The sequence below is a fragment of the Carassius gibelio genome, chromosome A17 (assembly GCF_023724105.1).
Source record: "Carassius gibelio isolate Cgi1373 ecotype wild population from Czech Republic chromosome A17, carGib1.2-hapl.c, whole genome shotgun sequence".
NCBI classification, from domain to species: Eukaryota; Metazoa; Chordata; class Actinopteri; order Cypriniformes; family Cyprinidae; genus Carassius; species Carassius gibelio.
Window position 1 is genome coordinate 3,609,000 of NC_068387.1, and position 25,484 is coordinate 3,634,483.

Sequence of the window (25,484 nt, forward strand, 5' to 3'; positions counted from 1 at the left end):
TCTCCCCAGATGCAGATGAGTTGTTTCTTACAGTGAATGGGTGCCGTCAGAATGAGTCCAAACAGCTGATTAAAAACATCCCAATAAATAATCCACACCCCTCCAGTCCAGCAGTTAATGTCTCGTGAAGCCAAAAGCTGCATGTTTGTGTGAGAGAAATCCATCAAGACATTTTTAACTGCTTCTGACCAAAATTTGAATCCATAATCCATAATAATGCTTCCTCCCCTTTAATGAAATCATCTTTGTTTGGAAAAAATAATCAATGAAGCTATTTATAGGATAACATCATATGAGGAACCTGGCAAGACTTTTCTTTGTTTCTTGGTAAACCTCTAAAAAAAAGAACTTGTGTTTGTGTTGTTGACTTTAAACATCGACAGCCATTAAAACCTGTTTATCTGGTGATGTTTGCTCCTTCAATTGCCTCTGCAAATTACTTTACCTCCACTGAACATCCTGTATTTGATTTCTAAATAAATGCATGGAGTGTTTTTCTGCGGAAGATCGCCTCCAGCAGTGTGTAAACCTGTGACAGACACACACTCGGCTGACTCATGAAGAGAATCAATGTTGTAGACAGTTTAATGACATTAACACAAGAGCTAACAGAGATCCAGTGTAACAGGAAAACATTAGTGTTGCTAAAGCTTTACACTAAACGTGACCTACAGTACAAGGACATATAAATCTTCAATCAACAGCGTCGCATGTCAAGAAGTAGTGGCAGATACACAAAACAACAGTCTTGAGCCCCGTCACATCTGAACCCACACACACACATCTGGATTCTAGTCTAATTATCATCATTTCCATCAGCTAACCTCTACGTTTAATAGTGTTGATATCCCTGGCACATATAAATGCTACAACTGTAGTGAAGTGAATCTTACAGGAATCTGTCAGGAACATGTCCAGGTCACATTTCAGCACAAAACCAAAACTAACAAACAAACCTCTGCTCAAAGACTATTCTTTTTTTATTTTATGTTTCCAGGAAAGTCACTTAAGACTAAAATTCTCATTTACATCAATTTACTTACTTTGTTTATTTATTGCACTGGGAGATTATTTTCATGAAAAGTAAGCATTTTTAATGTGTCTGGTAGGCAATCATGAAAATAATGTAAAATAACAACATTTAGGGTGGTGAAATGTGACTTTGACACGGTCTGATCCGGTTTCATGATATTCTCACCCGCTCACAAACTCTGGGAAGGATTTGGCTATAAACTCAAGCTGAATTATCTTTCATAATCATGTGCGCTGCATCAGTAACACGAATAAACATGGTCAGACCACGTCACAATGTAGTTATGAGGGCATGATTAAGAAACCGCGAGTACCCTTCTGCATAACCCTTGTTTGGAACAATATATTCGCTGTGCTTCTTATTGCATTGAACAGACACTGTTCCCTCAAGTCAAATATCTAAAAATAAATCTCTCGTGCACATATTTAAATAAGTGCCAGCCGTTATTAGGGATTTATTGTGTATGAAAGCTTGTTTTAACCACAGAATAAAAATAAAAAAGATAATTGTGACTTTATTGCAATTATGATAAACATCTCACAACTCTTGTAAAAATGTCTAACTTGCATTAGTGATATACTGTGTACAGTAAACTCCCAACTGTGAGATAAAAAGCCAGAACTATCTCATGTTTTATTCCATGGTGGAAACAAGCTTCCCTGATTATGTGCTGCTGACTGAATAATGAACTCTGTTTGACATCTGCTGCATACTCCTCCTAGGGATCGGGTGCATTCTTTGGACTTACTATATAAAAAAGATGAGTTTTTCTCAATAATGAGGCTGGGAGCTGCAGGGTTTGCATAGTCTCTGTCCGCTTGGGAAGGCTTAGGAAACTCAGAGGCACCGAGTGTTCGTCCAAGTGTCCTAGAGACCCAGAGCGGACAGGAGGACAGGAGTCTTTATGGAGGAAAGTGCTGCCTGTGCTACACGGGACTGGGGTTTTCTGTCTGGTCTGTGCTCTGTGGCTTGTATATGAAGGTCAGGAGGAACAGGGCGACATCATGGGACGTCCAGTAGGCCGTGTGTGAGGTCACAGCCGACCAATAGCGGCTCTCCACCAGACCCTCCCGAAGCTCGTAGTCAATGCGGTGCTCCATCTCAACTGTGACACACACACACACACAACCAATCATTACGAGCTCAACAGACGGACAGAAAGAAAGAACAGGTAAATATAGTACTGTTAAAGGGTTAGGGGTCTGTTCTGCTCACAAAGGCTGCGTTTGTTTAATCAAAATCACAGTCAAAACAGTAATACTGTCAGATATTCTTCTGTGTGAATCGGTGTTAAAGTGTAATGTATTTCTGTATTTTCAGCATCATTCCTCCAGTCTTCAGTGTCACATGATCTTCAGAAATCAGAATAATATGATGATTTACTGAAACATTTCTGGTTATCAATGGTGAAAACTGTCCGATATTTCTGTGGAAACCGTGATGCGTTTTATTTTTCAGGATTCTTTGAATGATTATAAGATTATAAATGTCCATACTGTCAATTAGGATTAATGCAACACAGCCTTAATGAATAAAACTAGCTCATTTCACTGCATTAAGAGAACACAAGTGCTGGTTGTACACACCCGCTGCATCGAATAAAGAGGACGAAGAGGATGGAGATATGGCTGAAAATGTAAAAGTGCTTTGGCCGTCCTCACTGTCACCAATCCCAGAATCCACGGCTGACGGCAGGCTGGGTGATCGAGAGAAGTGAGAGAATAACATCCCACCGATGCCCTTGCCGATATTCGCAGCGCCTGCACAAACACAAGGCTGCAGATTAACAGACAGCAGTCTGACTATACACAGCTCTTTATGTCTGGAGAAGTGATGTGAGCTCTGAAAGTGCCAGGATGTACCCAGTATGCTGGCCTTGCCCAGGCTGGTGAAGGACTCTCCGTAGTGTGTCCTGCTCAGGACAGGGGAGCTGCTGGGACTGGGACTCTCCGTGTCGGACGCCGTGCTCTTACTCGTGTTCAGATACGTGGGTCTGACCTCATCGTACGGGGTGGGGCTGACGGTGTTACACCTTCAAAACAACACATGAGAACCCGGCCGCTGTAGCCTTTAAAGCAGTGATCCTCAACGCTTTTATCATTGGTGTTCCGCTGTTAATAATGCTTCTCATTATCAGTGTTGTTACAGTTTTTGTGGAAACCATGATGCATTATCAAAAGTTTCAGAAAAGATTTAACCTACATTATAAAATCGAAATAGTATAAACACGTCAATTTGTTTCTACCTCAGTAACTTTGTATACTGACGCACATACAGTTCTTGAAACTTCTGTGATTCTGATCTAAATAAATGCGTGAGTGTATTTCATAAGCATGCAAAGCAATGTTTCTGATCAAGACTCACCAGTGTATCTGCACAGGTGCGATGTTGCTGTAGTGCTTTAAAACTAGTGGCTCCAGTCGATAGGCCTGAAGGACAATCAAATATATATGTATTAGCAGAAACGCACGAGAAGCTGGCAGACTGAGATGCAGCGCCGTGGTCTCACCACAGGATCTGTTGGGTGGAAGATGTTGAAGAGGCGCCGGCAGATGGATTTGGGCATGATGTGGTCCTGGTCACCGGTGTCTCCGGGACGGATGCCTCTCAAAGCCAGAAACACAGCCAGAGGAGACCCCATGCAGAAGAAGTTCTCCACCTGCAATTCAATTAGTCAGCGTTATTATATGGAGATACGGATGTGTGAAGATCTCCTCACACTCAGCTCATATGAGATGTAGATAAGTTTGTTTCTTTATCAGATTTGGAGAAATGTAGCACTGCATTAGTGTCTCATTAATGCAGTGAATGGGTGCCGTCAGAATTAGAGTCTAAACAGATGATAAAAACATCACAATAATCTGGAGAAAACACAAGATGAACACATCCAGCATTAAGATGTATTTTTTAATTTAAACAGTCACTTATAGCTAAAATACGAGTTCATAATCCATAATAACGCTTCCTTCAGTGAAAAAGTGCACCTCCTCATATTTATTTTGAACTCGTTTGGCTTGTAAACGCTGCTTGATCTGTGCAGATTTCTCTCCTGATTCAGACCAGATGATTTTTCACTGGAGGAAGCATTATTATGGATTAAAGGACCATTCACACCAAGCATGATAACTATAAAAATAACGATAAAGATAAAGTTCTAAAAATCGTTCTCAATATTAAAGAATAGCCCACACCACCACAAAACTTGCTCCAGGGCTCCCTTGTAAAAGAGATTTGACTATCTCACCTGGTTTAAAAAAAAAAAAAAAAAAAAAAAAAAAAAACTATAACAATAAAGGCACAGAGAAACGATATCGTTGGAATCACTTTCAGAACGATTTTTTTTTCTGATAAAGGATAAAAACATTGCCATCCAATCAGAATCAATCCTGCTGTAATGAGCTCGAGACACGTGTCCGCCTTGAATACACAGACAATATCGTTCGCTGGTGTGGACGCTAATATCGTTATCTTCATAGTTATCGTTCTTGGTGTGAACGGGCCTTAAGAACTCGTATTTTAGCCTGAAGCAATGGTTTACATTTAAAAACAATCAGCTTCTGTCTTCTCCAGATGTTCACTGATGGACTGGAGTGCTGTGGATTATTGTGATGTTTTTATCAGCTGTTTGGACTCTCATTCTGACGGCACCCATTTACTGCAGAGCATCCATTGATGAGACACTGATGCAACGCTACATTTCTCCATATCTGATGAATAAACAAACTCATCCTGATCTTGGATGATCTGAGGGTGAGTGCATCTTCAGCTTTTTTGGGTAAACTATTCCTTAAATGTCACTACATCACCTTAAACTTTAATGTAGGGAAGGGGGCAGGTTTAGATGCCTTCAGGCCCTGAAGCTGATCTTGCAGTTCTCGTAACCTGTCACAGACACAGATTAATTACAAGATTTATGTTTTTCTGAAGAATGAGTGGTGCTTGTTTAATGGTCAGACACCTCTACGCAGGCGCTTACCTTCGTCTGGTTAGTGTCACGTCCTCCAGCAGGTGGCGCTCTTCATGAGTGGTCCAGTGTAGATCTTCTCCCTCCAGCTGATCCTGATGTTCTTGCAGACAGAAGTGCACAGGGTCCCAGCCGGTCATGATATCAAAGGTGATGACGCAGCCCAGCGAGTGAGAGATGATGGACACTTTGCCTCCTCTGCTCTCAAACTCAGGGTTTCGTGAGCAGAAGAGAGAATAGAGACGGTTGAGCTCCTGCGTCAAACCTTTAGTGATCTGGAAGGATGGATGTGAACCATAGAGTAGATTTAAACAAAATACTTCATGCGTCAGCTTTATAGGAAGATATATAGTACTGTTCAAACGTTTGGAGTCAGGAAGATTTAATCAATGCTTGCTTCAGCATTAAATTGATTAAAAGTGACAGAAAAGGCATTTATAATGTTGTTCTTTTGTGCATTCTATTCATCAAAGTATCCCGAAAAATAAAATGTATCTGCACTGATAATAAATCATCATATTATTGTGATTTCTGAAGATCATGTGACACTGAAGACTGGAGGAATGATGCTGAAAATACAGCGGAGCATCACAGCAATAAATTACACTTTAACACAGTTTCACACAGAAAACAGCTGTTTTAAACTGCAATAATATTTTACTATATTATTGATTTTACTTAATTTTTTATTAAATAAACACAGCCTTGGCGAGCATAAAAGTTCTTTTAAAAAACATTTACAAAATCTGACAAACCCCAAACATTTGAACGTTAGTTTAATTCCCCCCAAAATAAACATTAAAAATCACCAACATGTTGTTCCAACCTCGTGTGACTTTCGTTCTTCAGTGAAACACAAAAGGAGTCGGTTTGCAACATGCTGATGCTGCTCTTCTCCGTACAATGAAAGTATATAGTAACCAGAGGCTTTCAAGCTCCAAAAAAATAACATAAATGCACCGTTAAAGTTTCATAGCTTTGTGTGAGCAACTTATTAGTGCTTGACCACCCCTTGTTATTACTCTATATCTTTCCATTGTGTGGAAAAGAGCAGCATGAGCATCATTCTGAATTTGCATACAAGACTGGAACGAGGTGAGGGTGAGTAAACACTGAATACTGTTGACCTCGTCTCTGTAGAGAGGGCTGGTGTAGTACATGATGTCCATGGCGCTGCTGTTGAGTAAGTCTCTCAGGCCTCTCACTTTGTCTGGTGTGATTGACTCCACTGTGTCTGCGTGTGGAGAGGACAACACTCTCAAAATATGCATACAGAGTCTGATTAACCAGTTCTTCAATCATCAGTTCATCATAAATGTTAATGCCTGTGTGTGGTTTAGTTTGCACAGCTGATGGAGGGATGAAAGATGATAAATGAGTTCATGGTCTGTATTATTCTCCCTGCTAAAACAGCATGTGTGTGTTTGTGAACAAAAGGCACAGAGTGTGTGATAAGAGCAGCTGTTCGGACACGTGGTGTGACGTCTGTCTTACCGCCGTCTAAAGCCAGTTTAGAGCGCCACTCGACCGGCAGGAACTCCACGTGTTCCTCTGTTTGATCAGCGAAGTGCTTCTCCTCCATCTTCCTCACAGCTTCACGCAGCCTGAACACACCACAGAACATCACAACACCCTTCACAATGTGCACACTTTCAGTATTATTTAAAAACTGATGTTACTGTTAACTAAAAAAATATAATCAAACCATTTTAGAATTTCATTAGAATTACTGCTGAAAGTAAAATAGGATAGAAATGTACGATGAAAGAGTTAAACTTAAAAAACAAGCACAAATTTAAAAATGGCCTTGGAGATGAAGTGAAATGAAGGGTGTTATAAATCATATAAATCATTAAACTGAAATAATAATTAAAGCTAGGCAGAAATATTAAAATGACAACTAAGAAAAATGATAAAAGCAGTCATTTTTTTTCTTGTTAAATTATTTTACACATTTCAATTTTCTTTTGTTCAGTTTCTGCTATTTAGATTTTTGTAAGTTGTTGTTTTTTATGATTAATAAAATAAAAAAATTAGAATTAATAAAACAGAAATAAAAATTTAATATATATATATATATATATATATATATATATATATATATATATATATATATATATACACTCAAAATAATTAATATACAAAAATAGTACTCAAAATAATTAATATACAAAAATAGTACATTATTCTAAAATAAAATTGAATTATGATATATATTATTTTTAACTTAAGGAAAAAATAAAATAAATATTTATCCTTTAAAAAATATTGTTCATACAGAAAGTAGAGGTTGTTTAAAAATTTAATAAAAACAAACAAAGAAATAATGATTTTAGCTTTTTGGAAAACTTTAATAATTACTGTTATATGCTTTAGATTTTTATAAATATGTGAAACAGGAAAATCGAAGTTGGCACAAAACAGCTCCAAAAGTAAAGAAAAAATATTTAATTATGTTCTCACCACAGGTGATGCTTCTAGCCTAACATTGTCTGATGAAGAGTGTTTAGTCTCGAGCGTCACCTGTGGTGAGAACATAATTAAATATTTTTTTTTTTTAACTTTTGGAGCTGTTTTGTGCCAACTTTGATTTTCCTGTTTCACATTTTTTCTTTTGTGGTTGAGGACTTACATTGAGCTTTTGGCCGGCTGGATGTGTGCACTTTCATATGTGATTGATATCTAATATTTTATTCACATTTTAAATAAGTCTTATTAGTATCTATAAATAACCGCTGGTGTTGGTGGTTTAGTGGTGAGCATAGCTGCCTTCCAAGCAGTTGACCCGGGTTTGTTTCCCGGCCAATGCATTTCCTTTGCAGAAGACTAAGAAAGCTTCAGGCCCAGATGGTGTTTCACCTGGCATCTAAAGGTCTGTGCTGACCAACTGCTCTCCATCTTCACACAGATCTTCAACAGATCACTGGAGCTGTGTGAAGTTCCCTGCTGCTTCAAACGCTCCACCATCACCCCCCATCCCAAAAAAAACCTTGCTGGATCCTCTTCAGTTTGCGTACACAGCAAACAGGTCTGTGGATGATGCAGTCAACATGGGATTGCATTACATCCTGCAACACCTTGACAGACCTGCGAATTACGCAAGGAATCCTATTTGTGGACTTCAGTTCAGCCTTCAATACCATCATGCCTGACCTTCTCTCAGCCAAACTGTCCCAGCTCTCCTGTCAGACAGGCAGCAGCTCGGAGGCTGGGCAAACTCACATCCAGGACTACTGGCGCCCCCCAGGGATGTGTTCTCTCACCACTGCTCTTCTCACTGTCAATGAACAAACGCACTGCACTCACCATCATGAACAGCACTGTGGCTGCAGTGGAGTCATTCAGGTTCCTGGGCACCATCTCTCAGGACCTGAAGTTGGGTACTCAAATTTGGGACTTTTCCACTGCTCGGTATGGTTCAGTATGGTTCAGTTTTGGGGGGAGGGGGTGTTTCCACTGGAAACAGTACCTGGTACTTTTTTCACCTTGGTCGAGGTTCCAAGTGAACTGTGCCGTTACCAAAACATGATGTGTAAACTGTAACTGCTGATCAGGGATTGGCTGGAGAGAACCGACATTACCTGCATCAATGAACTTACGACACAAACCCAACAAATCCACTGGATTTAAACCAGCACAGCCAGGGATGGATCGAATACAACCGCTTTGAACGAGAACACCTTTAGTAAAGACGTTCCTCTCATTGATAGCAGAGGAACGGATCCAGCGATAGCTTGATGGGGTGATGTGGGATGAAAATGTTTTTCAGAAGTCGAGTCGGGCGTAAAGGCGGTGCAACTATAACCACATATGAATATTCCCACCCACTCTAAAGTGGTACTGAACTGCAGTCGAAACCCAAACCGAGCCGAGCCGTACCATGCAGTGGAAAAGCGCCAATAGACTCTATTGTGTAAAAGGCCCATCAGAGGCTGTACTTCTTTCGCCAGCTGAGGAAGTTCAACCTGACACTGGAGCTGCTGAAACCGCTCTACTCTGCCATCATTGAGTCTGTCCTGTGTTCATCTCTAACTGTTTGGTTCAGCTTCCAAATCAGACATCAAAAGACTACAGCGGACTGTCAGGACTGCTGAGAGGATTACTGGTGCCCCCTGCCCAGAGTGAGGAAGGGCTGGTAAAATCACTTTGGAGGACTCACACCTAGCACACTCCCTCTTTGATCTGTCGACCCCTCGCAGATGATAGAGTGCACTGTGCACCAAAACGTCCAGATACAAGAACAGTTTTCCCCCCAAGCCTTATCCCACCTGTACAACACAACACACCTCAGGACTGTACTTCTGTAAATAGATCTGTCAATGACACCTATGCACATTCACATTTCTGTCTAGTGCCATTTTCCTTTTCTCTATATTTCATTACTATATTGTTATTTTTCACTTATCATCCATTCTCTTTATTATTAGTGTTTTATTACCTTAACTATATGTATGTCTGCACTGTGTTTGTACTTTCTGTACTGGAAGCTCCTGACACCAAGACGAATTCCTTGGGAATCACACTTGGGAATAAAGCTCTTTCTGATTCTGATATAAACATCAGGACGCGATGTTCTGAATAAAAACATTATTTTTCAACACCATTAGCACCCTATCAGATCTTCTACAGTAGATGAAAATGAAAATCAGTTTGAGAGCATCCTGAACATGAGACATGAGAGAATGGAAAAACCAGGAGCTCTGAACATGTTTACACGAGGGATTCATCTAAATACATTCTTGATTTGCATGAGCATTAGCACTAACACATTTGGCACATGTAAATATTGCCACTTTCTTTACTTCGCCTGTGTTTCTTTCTTACTCGTATGTTAAATGTTTGGTCCATGGGATTCTGTATTTGACACAGGCAAACATTGTCACATCCTTTACTTGTACAATTAAAAAGCATTAGCACTAACAGCACTCCTGAGGACTCACATGCCAGTGTTTTTGATGATACGATCCTTGTCCATCTTCTGTCCAATGCCATGCACCACAAACACAATGTGTGTGGTCTGAGGGGGTTTATCGTCCAGCGAGGCCTCTTCCACGAAGCCGCGGTGCAGTCTGGTGCCACTGCTGGAGGCTGAGCACAACATCATGAGAGGGGTTTCATTAACACACACACACACAGCACTGCTGCCACCTCCACATCGCAGACTACATTCAGAATATCACGTGGGCTCTTCTACCTCTACTGCTTTTTATGAAGAGACTGCAACAACATAAAAATATTACAGACACAAAAACATCCTACCTTGACTACATTTGCAGGTTTTATTCTGTTAACACGAACTAACCGTTTTAAAACACTTGATTAAAATTAATTCATTTAAACGTTTACTAATATATTGTTAAAATCAAATGTTGTACTTTACAGAACATTTTCAAATACTGTAACAAAAGCTTTGCTAATTGTTAGTTAGTACTAATAGTACCTTAGTGTAAAGTATTAACAGGGTTGTTCTAGTTAGCTAAAACTATAAACATTGTTACTTGGAATAAAATAAATAAATAAAAACATGTAAATATATAACTTTTTTGTTCACACTTAAATTAGGGACAAATTCTCACTGTGAACTAACTGTTCACTATGACTTTTGTCTCAAACTCAAAATTGGCTGCTTATTAATAATTTGTAAGGTAGTTAAGTTTAGGTATGGGGTAGAGATGGATCTAAAATATGATCATGCAGAATAAGGTATTAATATGTGCTTTAGAAGTACTAATAAACAGACTATATACTAGTAATATGCATGTTAATACGCAACTATTTGATAGTGAGAATTGGTCCCTAAAGTGTTACCGCTTATATATATATATATATATATATATATATAAAATAACTCAAAAATATATGGATTAGTTCACTTCCAGAATAAAATATTCTCATAATTTACTCATCCCCATGTCATCCGAGACGTTCTTGTCTTTCTGTCTTCAGCTGGAAAGAAATTAAGGTTTTTGAGGAAAACATTACAGTATTTTTCTCCATATAGTGGACTTCAGTTGTGCTCAACGGACTAAAAATCCAGTTTCAATGTAGCTTCAAAGAGCTCTGCTCGATGAATAATAATGGTCTTATCTAGCGAAACGAGCAGTCGTTTTCTAAAAATAGTTTTAAGAAATTACATAAATTGTCTCTGACTTCAAAATCGTCAGACATCATTCTTTTACCTTCTGTAAAGGGCGTTTGACTTTCTTTGTACGTTCGCTTTGTAAACACTGCCTATGTTACGTGTGAACTTCTCAACATGACTACATAATGTGTAAAGCCCAGCTAGTGCAAGACAAGCATTAGTGGTTAAAAAGTACATACATTTCGTTTCTCTAGCCAAGGCTCTTATTCCTCGGCTGGGATTGTGTGAGTCCATTGAAGCTGCACTGAAACTGCATTTTTATTCTGGAAGTGAACTAATCCTTTAAAAAAATAATGTACAATAACTAATAAAGCCTATAGACATATTTACAAACTAAAATATAAATTAAATGATAAGAGAAAAACTGATTTAAAATATTAATAAAAACAATAATAGTATCAATAATAGTGCTGGCATATTATCAGAAATGCTTTGAAATGTGTTGCTATTTTATTATTTTTTTAATATATATATACACACACACAAGTCTGTGCAAGTCTGGAATGTTTGAATAGTTAAATGAAAACAATTCTCCAGAAATCCAGCAGGGATTGATGAGCGAGACGATGGCTGTGTCCTCTCACCTTTAGAGAAGCCCAGCTTCTGCGTGACGGTGCGTGCGATCTTAGACGTGGTGGCATCACTGTACAGATACACCTCGTCCACGCTGTACCAGTCCACATGACTGCGGCTCAACTGCAGACTGTGAAGGGCTGGACCGTGATATGTGGACAACATTTAGGAAAGCAGACGATACTCATCTCATTCACAGACATGGCTATGTATTAACACACATCACTGTTCACATTACTATAGGACGCCATGAAACTACAGGAAGCAGAAAGTGTCTTTTCAGTGCACAGACGCGTCTGTTTTTTAATCAGTGAATAAAGTGTCCCATATACAGTAAAGAGAGCACACTGAAAAGCCATCTGTCACTCTCTCTTACAGAGAGATATGAACAGAGAAATGAATCTGGCTAGAGGATCAAATCAGCAAATATTCACCCGATGTTAAGAGCAGCCCTGCGTCAGTTTCTACTCCCAGTATGTATGAAGTCTCTATTGATTAATCATCATTTTTGTTTGATAGTTCACTTCATAAAAAATGTAAAGTCTATGTGAAAAGACATTCTGGATGGTTTAAATGTACACTTGTGCTTTTGTTAAAATGCTTATATTAATTATTTGGTATAAATTGCATTACTTGGAGTCAAATTACAGAGGGGGAAAATAAATAACTTTAACAACATTAAAAAATTCCAGCATTATTTTATTATTGGGCAGAGACTGATAGGTCTATTAGTAAAATCTGTTGACTTTAGCAATCATCGTTGCATTATATTCCAATGGTGGCATTTTTTGCAAATGTTTTCTTACCTGTAATTTAAGAAGTATTACAGATATCGTAAATGCCATTGATACTATGGGTCTTAACAACCCTTTGTTTTTTTTTTTGTTTTTTTTAAGGCTCTATGTGATTCAGCTCTAATAATGGGGATCTCACTGTGGCTTCATGTGTAAATGGTTTTCAGTGGTCAAAAACCAAATATGGGTCACTTTCCCTGCAGCTTTGCATTATGTTCCACTCATAGTGGAATTCTACCCATTTTCAATGGTTGAAAACCAATGTAGGTCACTTTGCCTACAGCAGATACATATGCAAACTTTGGAAAAATCATATTTTTGCAATTGTCCTCAAACATTCATCTGTAAAATGAAAAAAATAAAATTAAAATAAATAAATAAATAAAATTAGCTGTATGCAAAGTGACCCACATTTGAATATGTTTACAACTGAAAAATGTATTCATGGAGCCACAATGAGATCCCCACATCTCTGTAAATTAAGATGTTTTTAATATTTTTTGAGTTACAGGCATGAAAATAAAGCAAAAGTTGCATATAATGCAACAAGGATTTCTATAGGTTTTACAAAAACACCTACCAATCTCTGTGTACAATGAAAATAATGATGTTGCCATCTTCCTAAAGTCATTTCACTCCCCGTAATCTGGCCCTAAATCTCAGGTGAAAATTGTGATCTCTACAAAACACTGAATTAATCCATCATTTCTTGTGTCAGTAACACTTCATCTCACTCTTCACTAGCTGCTTATCAGCTTGCATATTACTAGCATATCGGCTGTTTATTAGTAATTATTAACCACATATTATTAATGATCATATTTTAGATCCCTACCCCATGCCTAAACGTAATAATAACTACTGTACTAACTATTAATAAGCAACAAATAAGTCATAGTTGATATTTAAATAATAATGAGAATTGGTTCCTAAACTAAAGTGTGACCCTCATGTCATTTAATACGTTGGCTTTCTTCTACATTCATGTATTTCTTTCAACAATTTTGGTTGAGTTCAAAACCCTTGAAAGACCTTTTAGTATAGCTACACTTCCAAAAATATGTGTATTTTAACACTGCAATGCTTTTCTCCATAGACTTTAACTGTAAGATTACAGATTTACTGGGATTTTTGCACATTTCTTAAACTGTGTTCACTATGATGGGTGAATAATTCCAAATAAAGCTTGTCTGTACTCAGAGCTGCTCTTTTCCCCAGGCGTCTAAGGCATAGAAAAGCAAACCAATGCACTGCAGGCCTAGAGCATCATGCCAAAACACAGAACTCAACACGGTCAGGACGTCCAGTGCATTGATGGATCGGGATGAGAACAGACTGATGATTGACAGCTTCTGTTCTCTTTAACTGCAGTGATTTCTACAGTCTAGTGTCAAGTGACCGTCTCTCAGTCATCCTTATCTGTGTAAGTGAGGACATTCAGAGGGCGAGTCGAGCTTCCTGATAAACGCACATTTATCTACAGAGGACATCTTTCAATCTGAGCTCTGAATAGGATCTTCAAGATTGTATTTCACAATCTACAATAACAAGGCGACATAAGATCAATTTTTGAACTGTACATCAAAATATTAATAGAGGACCATCCTAGCACCATCTAGATGAATGCACTGAACAAGGCTGTTTTATAAAGGAAAACAATGGGGAAAAGCCAATGGGCAACAAGCAAAGCGTATGATGAAAAGCTAAAACTGGCCAAACATTGACCTCATAATTGGTTTACTCACTGGGCATTGCATAACACTAGTACAACACTAGTATTTGAGTTGGAAAACTCACTGTTTCTCTGAGAAAACCCAATGGAAAAATCTAGCACTACTCTATTGGCCTACATACATGGAGCTACATGGAGTAGTGGAGTATTAGAGCAGGACCAACTTAATCTGGAGGGATTACGAGGCCAACTGAGGTTAACAGGACTTGTGCTAGAAAACAGCCTGTCACAGACACTTGGTTTTCAGCATGTATTTTGAAAGATATGCCCTTCTCTAGCCATGGCTGGGAGTTTAACAGAATCTCTCAAAAACTATTTGTGGATAAAGCAGCATTTATCAAGAGAACGGTCATTACCAGAGAAATGTGCACAATACCATGGAAATGTAAGTTTAAGGCACAAAGGAAGCTACCGTGGCTCTTTTGCTCAATGTAATACATGTCTGTAAAGGAACTGTTGCTGGACATCTGTAATGTTTATCATCAGATTACGCAGGAGTAGTAAATTATTGAATGTAGGAAATTAACCTAACACAAAATATATTTCTGTACGTATGCAACTACACATACATTATAATGCAAATCTAAAACATGAACATTTATATAGATTAATAGGAGAAACAGAATATACAGCAGATACTAGAATAAGCCATACTGCATTATATTTAAGGCCGTATCCTGTTACAAATTATCTTAGTAATTAATAGTGGTGTCTAGTAAAAATAATGAATGAAATAAAGTTTCGATCATATTTAGATTTAAAGATCACTACGTTTGTGAACTATTGGCCTTGGTTTTTATCAGTCAGAAAATGACATAAAATAATTATTTTTTACGTTTTGTTTGTTTTGAACTTGGACTTGTTTTACCACTGTTTTAGTTCCTGGTTTTCCATATTTGGTCATTTCCTGTCCTTGTGTTTAATTATCCTGTATATTAGTTCCTGTTAGTTCCTGTGCTAGTTCCCATGTTGGATTTCCCCCTGCGTTTGCTCAATAAAGACTGTTCTAGAGTATCCCGTGTCTCCTGTGTGCTTCCACCAAGACATATCACGAAGGTGTCCCTTGCTGTTTCTGTTTCAATTTACATTACATTTCTGAGTGAAATTTGTTTCAATCAGTCAATCCTACACCAAATTTCAGTGCACAACCAGGCACAATTCAAAGAACAGGTCTGTGATTAAATAAACTTTAACATGAGACACAATGCATTTATCTGAAACACTGCTTTAGGCTTTTTGGGTACATCTGATTCTACATATATTTGCTTAATAAGGAAAAAACAGCAGGAAAAAAAGATTAAGTGAAACATAAGGGACCAAAAAGGACAACACTTTTAGGAGATTTGTGAATCTGGGTATAAAGCTGAAGCGAGGGCTCTAATGAGCTAAGGCGGAAACACAGAATCAGCATCTACAAGGAGTAAAAATGGAGGGTTGAAGTACCTTGGCATCGCTTTCGCTTGTGACTTTTAGCACTCGTCTGATATCCGCTCCATTTGAATAGAAAGGCGAGGTAGAATGGGGGGAAATGGGAAAGAACTAACAAACCAAAAAAAGAGTAAGCGGTCACGTTATTGGCAATGTCACTTATCTATACCACTATATCACTGTAACATGGAGCTTTAGTTTCAATAAAAACCCACAGCATTATGAGACTGCATTGTACTCTATAACATGCAACTCAACATACAAGTAATGGCATCAAAATGCGTTATCTTAGCAGTTCACTTAAGCAGGAAAGGCAATAACATCTAATAGACCTGCTGTGTTAGTCACACGTGAAAAATATAATATAATAGTCTTTTTTAAGGATTTCTAATTGAAAGCATGTGATATGAACTAGGACACATTGCTTAGTTCAGATGCGTTAACCAATAATGTTGCGATAACAAAGACAGTGAAAACACAAAATTACTCAGTCACGTAAAATCACAATAAACTCATACTTTAAATCCAAATAACATAATTGGTCTTTTATTAAATAAGTGTTTAAGGGAGCTGCGGTTTTGATGCTTTGATCATACACGGACCATGTTTACAAGCACAACAATATTGCTTTATTACATGAAATTTAAACATATTATAATTATGTATGTACAGTGCATTGCTAAAACTAGATTAAGACAAAGCACTGTTAGTTCATTATGCATATATAAGATTTAACATGTTAACTGCAGAGAACTGCTAAATATGCAATAAATGGCAAGGAGAATATCTCAAATACTTCCATAAGAAAACAGCAGACACATTGCTGATATTATACAGCTCCTGCCCAGGAAATTTACCTTTTCTTTACATTTTCAAATAAACCAAACACTCATTCCCCGTTTTCAGCAGACCTTTAAAACGTTTTTATCCCATTTATTAAATTAATTGGGGAAAAGTTTGCATTTGTAAAATAGATATAGGCATATCTGACTTTAAGACTGTAAACACTTTTGAACAATGAGCACACTAAAATCTGTCTCATGTGTAAAGAAAAGTGTAATGCTCAGCATGAAACTGCTTTTACAATGTTAAAATAAAAGAAGCTACAGCTGATGACTTAAGACTAAAACAAACTTAGGTCCCAGTACAGAGCCCTGTGGGACTCAGTTGTGAATTATTCAACAGAATTGCTTATTCAATATAATCTGCTCTCGTGGTAGGAACAAAACTGAGGAAGTGCAGATGACATGATTTGGACTGACTGACTGACTGACTGGAGTAGATAAGACAAGATTTTCTGCACAAGAAAGTGTTGTGTTTTATCTAATTTGATCTAATTAATCACAATTAATCGCGATTACAATAATGGATGCCACAATTATGTAATTGTTCAAAGTGGCAATTAATAGTTTAAAGTCCACTTACATTATTCTGCATGCTTGAGATGCGTTTTTTTTTTTCTTTTGACAAGTTATCTTAAAAGTTTTTCCCATTATTTTAATTTTAGTTTCAGTATTATATTATAATACAACTCATATTTTTTTTTACTTTTTTATCCTTTAAAAAAGAAACCAATTCGATGTTGACATTTGAGGCTTATTATAGAATATACTATAGAAAAGCAGGTTTTTCAGTTAGTGTTTTCATCTTATTTTCATATAAAAATATGGTATGCAGTTATAATTGCAAAGGAATAATCGACAATTATGATTTTTGTCATAATCATGCAGCCCTAGATCTAATGGACCTTTACTTGTGATTAAAAGTTAGAACCCAGTGGGAGATATTCATTCAGCATTCATATAACTCAGTGTTTAAAGACACCCTGGATGTAATTTTGTCTGACCTACATTCAGTACCTTAAGTGGACTCAAAGCTCCCTACAACACAGTAAAAATGCAGTGCAGTTTAACAGCAAGGAGAAATTTACCTAGCTATAGACCCTGTTTAAACATCTCATAGTCACATTGGCCCATTAACAAATTTTTGCTTTCTGTAAAAGCGTAATCTGAGGACATCCTCCGTATTAAAATCCTCTCTTCAGCTCTCATCACATGGCCTTCTGTCTCCTGCAGTCTATCAGTTTGTGCAAATTATCCTTTATCTTAGACTTTAGTTTCACTGAAATTTTTCCTAAAGACCTGGTGATGATCGGATTCCATTCCTCCCTATTTTATTCCATTATCCTAGAAATATATATATATATATATATATATATATATATATATATATATATATATATATATATATATATATATATATATATATATATATATATATATATATATATATATATATATATATATAAACAAATTGGTATTTTTCAACTGTTGCACTGAATTGCCATTATTAACATTCACTTCTGGGTTGCAACCTAACTCTGTATTTAGTTTCCATTACTGCTCCTATTCAAATTTCAATTAAAATTACAAAAATGTTAATGCAAAACATAAAAAATGCATCAATTAACTTATTTTTGTAAATAACATTTTATTTTACATGAACAATTGTAGAGCTAAACAACTGCCACTGTGCAATGTGACAGACATTTCTAGCGTTAAATAGTGTCAGTCTTGCCAGATTAAGTTATTGTTGTTTTGAAAATGTATTGTTTAAAAGAACTGACTCCCCTTATTTGCTCTTCATGATTTGAGCCCACCTTGTTTTAAAGGGCCAGCGTGGAGCAGATTTTCCAACAATATTTCTGTGATTCCAGATTGTGCAAGTGGAAAAGGGGTTTGTGTGTGTGTGTTTATTGATAGAAATAATAACTGAAAAGTAAAAAAAAAGATTGCGATCATGTTTTAGATCAGTCATGCATGCAAGAAGTGCACTCTGACATACACAAAGCCATTTCAACTGGTCTCAGCAAAGAGGGCAGGTGTGGCCTTGTCAGGAACAGCACCTTTTCTGATGGATTTTTCATCTGCTTCCCAATACTTCTAACTAACCTACAGTCTCACATCCAGGAGGAATGCTCTCTCTTTACAACGAACCTACAATGTAGGACAACCAAATGATGTGCTAGTCTCTCACCATCTTTTCTGTCCACAGTCTTGCTCAGCGCGTCCGTCTCAAAAGCGTCCTGTATCTGTTGTCCTCTGAAACACGCCAGGTGTTCTTCCTCTATGAGGTCACTCTCATCCTCCTCGACAGGCGTCCATGTGCCATCAATGAACCACTGGCCTCTCATGACAGGGATACGATCCTGTTCTATAAGGTTGGGAACACAAAACAAAGTGCTAACCGAACAGTACAGAACACAGAATAAAAGTAGGAAAGGGCTAAATCATTCAGCAAACTAGTACAAGTGTAAGAAACACATGTATGAAACTTGGGTAAACTGTACCCACTGTAAAAATTAGTTTTAAAGCTGTAAATAAAACAACGATTACTGAAGTACGTTTTGCAAGAAAACTCTCTTTCTACTTCTAAAATTAATGTTTAATTAAATGTGTTACATGGTATTTTTTTGTGATTATTTACCAAATATTTTAGTAATTTTTGCGTGAAAATTGTTTAAAAGTAAATCCAACACCAAATTAGTTTGACTACCTGTATTTAAAAGTTTTACACATTGAAGTATTCTGCTAAAATCATCAAAGTTATATCATCTTCACCGGAAATGCTAATACAGATAATTATTATGCAAAAATCTAAACATGTAGCCTTTAGCATTATGCACCGAATATCTCTTGTAAAAGATTATTTCATTCAGTTAATATTGTGCACAAAGTTATTTCAATGTTACGTCATAACATGATATTTTAAAATAGAAAAATTTACATTATTCTTTTTTTTTATTTGTAATAAAATAGAGTGGTTTAAATCTATATTTATTTCTGATGTGAGAGCAAATACAGGTATGATATGATTTATTCTATTTATGTGAGTAAAATGGTTTGCAATGTTGAAAACTCCCAATAAGAAGTTAAAAGAAAAGACAGAGGTCTTACTTTAAACCTGACGTGAACAAAACTGCAGGTGTGACAGACACCAACGAGTGTTAATAATTCAGTGGACACCACAGGGAAGGTACTTTTCTTGGAAAGATACGCATCTTACAAACAAGCTTGGAAGGATCTAAAAATTCTCAACAGCAACCATACATTTTTATTATTTCATTATTATTATTTCATTCAAATATTATATTTAATTAAATAATCATTTATTATGCCTTTAACCATTAAAAAAAATATATATTTCTTATGATTTTATTTATTTTTCTTGTTCTTGTAGTGCTTTTTATCGTTGATCACTCTTTGGATTGTTTGGTTTGGAGAGATATCGGTCTCATAAGAGGACGTCTCTGTTCCAGTGCAACAGGGCGATGTTGGATATTTGCTGGTCAGATGAAGTCCAGGAGAAGTAAGGAATGAAGTTCAAGTGAAGTCTGAGCGCTGAAACACACGTTACCGCTCATATTTATCACCACTTGGCCTCCTGCTTTCTGCGGTTTCATAGCTTCTTCTTTCATCCTCCCGGGTTTATAGAAGACTCATTTGATGCAGTATCGGACAAAACACAGTTTTGTTAACCAATTTTGGGATGTTTGCACAATTTAACATACTAAAACGGATCTTGTGTCAATAAAGCAATGGACTGCAATATGACTTAAGACAAGACAGAACTGACTCGAATTCAGGAAAGAAATAAAAGCCTGTGGGCTGCTTCATTCACTCATTTGTCAAGTCAAAACTTGAGTTTAAAAGACAATTAGTAATCAGTGATATTATTGATTTAAATGCATTGATACTATCAGATGAGAACAAAAAATAAACTGAATTGTGCTGTTTCTTCTGCTTTACAGCTGAAATTGAATTTGCAAGCTGCTTTGAAACAATCTGTATTGTATAAAGCACTAGATAAATGAATGTGAGCAATACTTACGATTCCAGTAGACTGGATAGCACTCTTTATTGACCACATCCACCTCATAGAGTCCTCCTCTGACACACACTGCTTCTACAGCGCTCTCTCTGCTGGTATTCAGTGATGACTGACCTCCATCAGGCCCACCGTCTTCAGGAGTCTCCTCTCCACCACGCCTCAAAGCCCTTTCCGGGTTTAACTGGCAGAATCTGCGATACATGATCTCTATCCTGAGAGAGTCGTGTCCCATGAAGGGCTTCCATGTCTTCTTGTCCTCTTTGTAAAACCACCGGACCTCCTCGGGCCCCAGCTCGGTGATCACCTGGAGTCGGTGTCTGGACGCGCTGGACCAGGTGGCTCTCCGAATGCCGAGCAGACGCTCCGTCCCGTGGCTGTCTGAGGCAGGGTCTGTGCAGTAAGCTGTATTGCTGGCATGGAGGTAGCTGGAGACTGGAGGTCTGCGTGGGTCCAGACGACCCCTAGGGAGGACGTCCGAGGCAGGATCCTCATGGTTCCCGAGCCTCAGTGTCATTCTGTCACGTGGTGAAGGGTGTCTGTCCGCGTCTGACCGCACTGCGTACATCCCTCTCCGAATGGACTCGTCGTAGAGGCTGATGAAGGCATCGTTCCAGTCTCTATTGCCAAAAGATAGCTTATTGCCAGGACTGTTAATAAAGCGTGTCTTCTTAGTAAGACTGCTCATATCTCATTCCTCCTGGAGCCAGCAGCTGTCCCGACCGGAACTAACCTCTGTGAGGTCATTCACCAAGGGCCATGACGTCATGTCAAAACTAAACGAACCTGAGCCACTATAATTTAACAACTATATCACACTGTGTCATGTTGTTCAGCTGATGAGTGAGCAGCCTGGAGTCGTACACCTGGAGTTATGACGTCAGTACACAACAAAACTACCGTGGACGCAACTTACCGCTCTTAAATGTACATTCAACGACTTTGTGTCATGTTATTCAGCTGTTATTGAGCCAGGCAAGGACGAGGAACCGGTTTCACGGGAGGCAGTGATTGCTTCACTACAGGAGCCAACATGCCGTCTGCCGTACCTTGAAAATGAGCCGGAGCGCGTCCTTTCGCCGAATCACGCACTTCCGTGCTGTTTATCCATAAACGAGTCCGTATCACAAATAGAAAGATAAGTCTCTGTGCGCTATTCCGGTCAGTCTGACGGCGGCTAGGAAATGCACTGACCCGCTGGCACACTGACAAGTGCGGGATGTACGACCTTACATCACAGGAGACGTAGTGCGTAAAAGCAGTCACGTATGAGCGTAGCGCGCATTGTTACGCAACCAGGTAAGCTGTTTGGAGCGCGCACGTATCTGTGAACGCGCATGAGGCCAAACAAAGAACAGATACAAAGAATACAAAGAACTGTAGTTTATATATATATATATATATATATATATATATATATATATATATATATATATATATATATATATACTCACACACTGTATAGATATAAAGTATCCCACATAATGACATATTAATAATTATAAATTATTTGGTGTAATTGTATTTAGACAGAGGTTACAATATGTTAGTAACTAATGAAATAAGTTTCTCCAAAAAGTTTTTTATTTATTTATTTATTTTGGCTGAACCTTAAACTGTAGGTTTTCCATGCACGATCCTTAAATATCCATGTAATTTCTATAAAAACAGAGGAGCCATAGGCTACTTTTTCCCTTTTATTAAAATCTCAATTTGTGAATTGTATTAACAATGTATTATTTGATCCACGAGGATACTGTGCTTTATACAGTCGCATAACAGTGGCTCCAGGTGATGAACATGAACAAGAACAAGAACTTTGAAGGAGAAAACATATAGCTTTACCAGATGTTGGGGAATCTATTATTATTATTATTATTATTATTATTATTATTATTATTATTATTAGCACAAATTTATGTTTCACCCACTTTCTGTACTATAATGTCCACACGATGGCGCTGTTCTCTTGTTCCTGACCTGAAACCATTCCTCAGCTGTGTGGTCTTTTTAGTCTTTTTCTTTCGCTCTGACCAGGTTTGAAGCGGTCTGTGAATGTTTCGGCTTAAGTTTGTGGGCCTCAGTGTTAATGTGTAAGTGTCTCTCCAGCGCCGGGCCCCTCATCTCGACGGTTTCGGTGCTGTTAGTCAGCTGTCATGAAGTCCACTTTGCAAAAACAGCAACAGGTTTTTAACAACTCGGGCTCATGTGGGAATGTGGAGGGGCCCTCGTGATGTGAAACCCCATCAGGCCCCTGAACACCATTGTTCCTTCAGCCATGTTTCCAGCGAAGCTAAAGATACGCCTGTGGGTTTCAGCTCGGATGTCTTCTGCTGTGATTTGTATTCTGTCTGACCACAATCTAAAGGGCTTGCGGTTTCTATGCAGAGAACAAAATAGATGTGTCTGCTTCTACTGTTTACATGGTCTGTGTGACTTACTTGAGTTCAACTGTCCACAAGTGTACAGCTGTTATCAGACTGCATGCCATGTTTATACACATACACTACTATTACAACAATAATAGTGGGCCAGCTTCTGCTAATGTATGAGTCAAATCAAGTTAAACGCATTGCTTTTGTTTATTTGAATCCCCTAAAAGCTGCATTAGGTTACACTAACTGATTTACAATAAATGTCTGGTGTTTTAGGGCACATCTGGTCTGAGTCTGCAGCTGGAAGAAGGGAGCGTTTGTGAAGATGTGAAATTCACGTAGAATCTTCCTGTTTATGACATGTGTCAAGAACATTTGCCTCGTAGGAAATAAACCTCTTTAATATACATTGTGTGTTTATGTGAGTGTGATTTGGTGTGTGTGATGTTCATGTGTGCTGGGACATCGCATCTGTCGGTGGGTCCGTGCTCGGGGGCTAGCAGACTGTTCTGTTGTGAACACTGCCCGTCAGCCCCTCTCTAGTGTGCACTCGCTCATCCTCACTACTGTTACAAGCTCCTCATGCAGTTACAGATGCCAGCAGATATCCTTAACCCTTTGGGCTCCAGACACTCAGTCGCCAAAATATATTGCATTTCTGTCATGTTACATGTTTACCACACTTTAAAAATGATACGTATCATGTAATACTTCAAGAGTTTCTTGTCTGAGTTCTTGCCATTGTGTAGTTAATAGTTCACCCAGCTAACAAAAATATCCTCTAACAATGTTTTATTATTTCTGAATGATGATAAATGATTTTTGAATGTTCTTTGAATATTTGAAAAAGGGAGTAACATAAAAAAACAATTACATGAATGTCCTACTAAAATGCTTTAGAAGAAAACATTACATGAATGATGTGAAAAAAAGAAGTTATTGTGCTAACATTCTATTTACATTACTGGAAAAACATTTGGTAATAACTTTGAACCTTTCCAGAACGTAAATGACAATGCAGGCATATTCCTTTTTTTTTTTTTTTTTACAAACACACAACAAAATCGATTTTATGTATGTATTTCCTTGCACAGTAATGTCTTGTTATGGAAAACCGTTCAATCTCTCTACTGAATAAAAAGTGAATCGTGGGTTTTATTTTAGTTTTCATTTCATTGCACCATGAAAGCCAGTGTAAACAGGGTGAAGCGCTACAGATGTTCACATCCTGACAGATCCAAGCTGTTATATAGTATGCTTTGGGAAATACAGGATGCATGATCACATGATCTGAATCAAGAGGGTGACATGCACAGGTGTCATGCCTTATATACAGTGCTTGTAATGAAAAGTTTAGAGTAAGTATGTTTATACTGGAGGGATTTTTTCATGAATTGGAATGAATCTATAACATTTGGCCTCTTCATTCAAGCTCTCGGTTCACACATGTGCATCAGCAGCTCATCGGTCTGAGTCAAGTTGTTTCCTCAGTTCAGTGACTGTTGAAGGTTCAGTTCATTCATCACAGGATCAGATACACGCTGTTTCGGCTCATTTCCAGTCGGAGTGACTGTCAGGCGTCTAGAAGTGAGTTTTGATTGAGTAACTTGTAGATCTGTGCCGCTCGATCTATGAACTGTATCAGACACTTCTGTCAGATTTGATGAACTGGTTCAAATGAATGATTTCTTCAGGAACTGGACAGTTAATCATGTATCACAGGTAATATGGTCTGTTTCTTGCACAATCTAATCATTTCTCTCCATAAGACATCATCAGGAACAACGGGTATTCATTTGTTTTTGAACAAAGTCATCGACTTTGACATTTAAAGAACCAAAAGGATCATGGTTTCATATTAAGTATTTACTATTCTACTGAAGAAAAAAGTCTCCTACATCTTGGATAGCCCAAGAGTGAGAAAATTAACAGCAAATGTTTGGGTGAACTATCCCTTTAACAGCATTTGTCCATTTAGAGGTCATGTGTGAACAGGACACGTCACAGTGGAACCTTTTCTGGACGTGTTACAACTTTTTAAAACGTATAAATTATTTAAGATAAATGCTGCATTAAAAGCCTTCTCATAGATGACAGATGATGATTATGGAAATAATAAAAAAATCGATTTTATATTAATTAATTAATATATTAATTAATTTAATAAATGATTAACGATATTTGTTTCTTTTTATATGCAATATTTTCATATGTTAAATAAAACACTAACTTAATCAAACTTTGCTGATTAAGCATCAAACTTTCAAACTTCCCGTCTGGTGGCGCTATGATTATAACTGAACCTTGTCATGCCGCCACAGACATGCCCCTTTAAGGAAAACTGAAGATTTCACAATTTATCATGAGAAAGGCTTTTAGATTAGACTGACCAAATATAATGTTGATGTCATTAAATCTCTGTGGGTTCGTTAAAGAGTAAAACATGACACTTCCTGTTGCCAGCAGGTAGCGCTATGACTATAACTGAATAAGTTCATGTAGATCTCTTCGGGTCAGGAGTCTTATCAAACATGTGAAGTTTGGGGCAATGTATGT

The 25,484-nt window shown here is 37.7% G+C and overlaps 1 protein-coding gene across 3 annotated transcripts; it reads right to left on the bottom strand.

The window, feature by feature from the left end:
• Positions 1-562: 562 nt before the first annotated feature.
• Positions 563-21,795, bottom strand: LOC128031377 (phospholipase DDHD1). 3 transcript variants are annotated; one of them, XM_052619596.1, is made up of 14 exons: positions 20,557-21,795; positions 18,703-18,879; positions 15,682-15,777; positions 11,724-11,852; positions 9,938-10,085; positions 6,492-6,601; positions 6,125-6,231; positions 5,010-5,272; positions 4,840-4,915; positions 3,543-3,692; positions 3,398-3,462; positions 2,896-3,065; positions 2,620-2,793; positions 563-2,138 (listed from the first exon to the last, which is right to left on the bottom strand). In XM_052619596.1, exons 1-14 carry the CDS (start codon positions 21,239-21,241, stop codon positions 1,960-1,962), a joined length of 2,529 nt encoding a protein of 842 aa, XP_052475556.1. In that variant the 5' UTR covers positions 21,242-21,795; the 3' UTR covers positions 563-1,959. The 3 variants fall into 3 exon arrangements, with proteins under 3 accessions (XP_052475556.1, XP_052475557.1, XP_052475558.1); XM_052619597.1 differs by lacking the exon at positions 15,682-15,777; XM_052619598.1 differs by lacking the exons at positions 11,724-11,852; positions 15,682-15,777.
• Between the last annotated feature and the right edge of the window lie 3,689 nt (positions 21,796-25,484).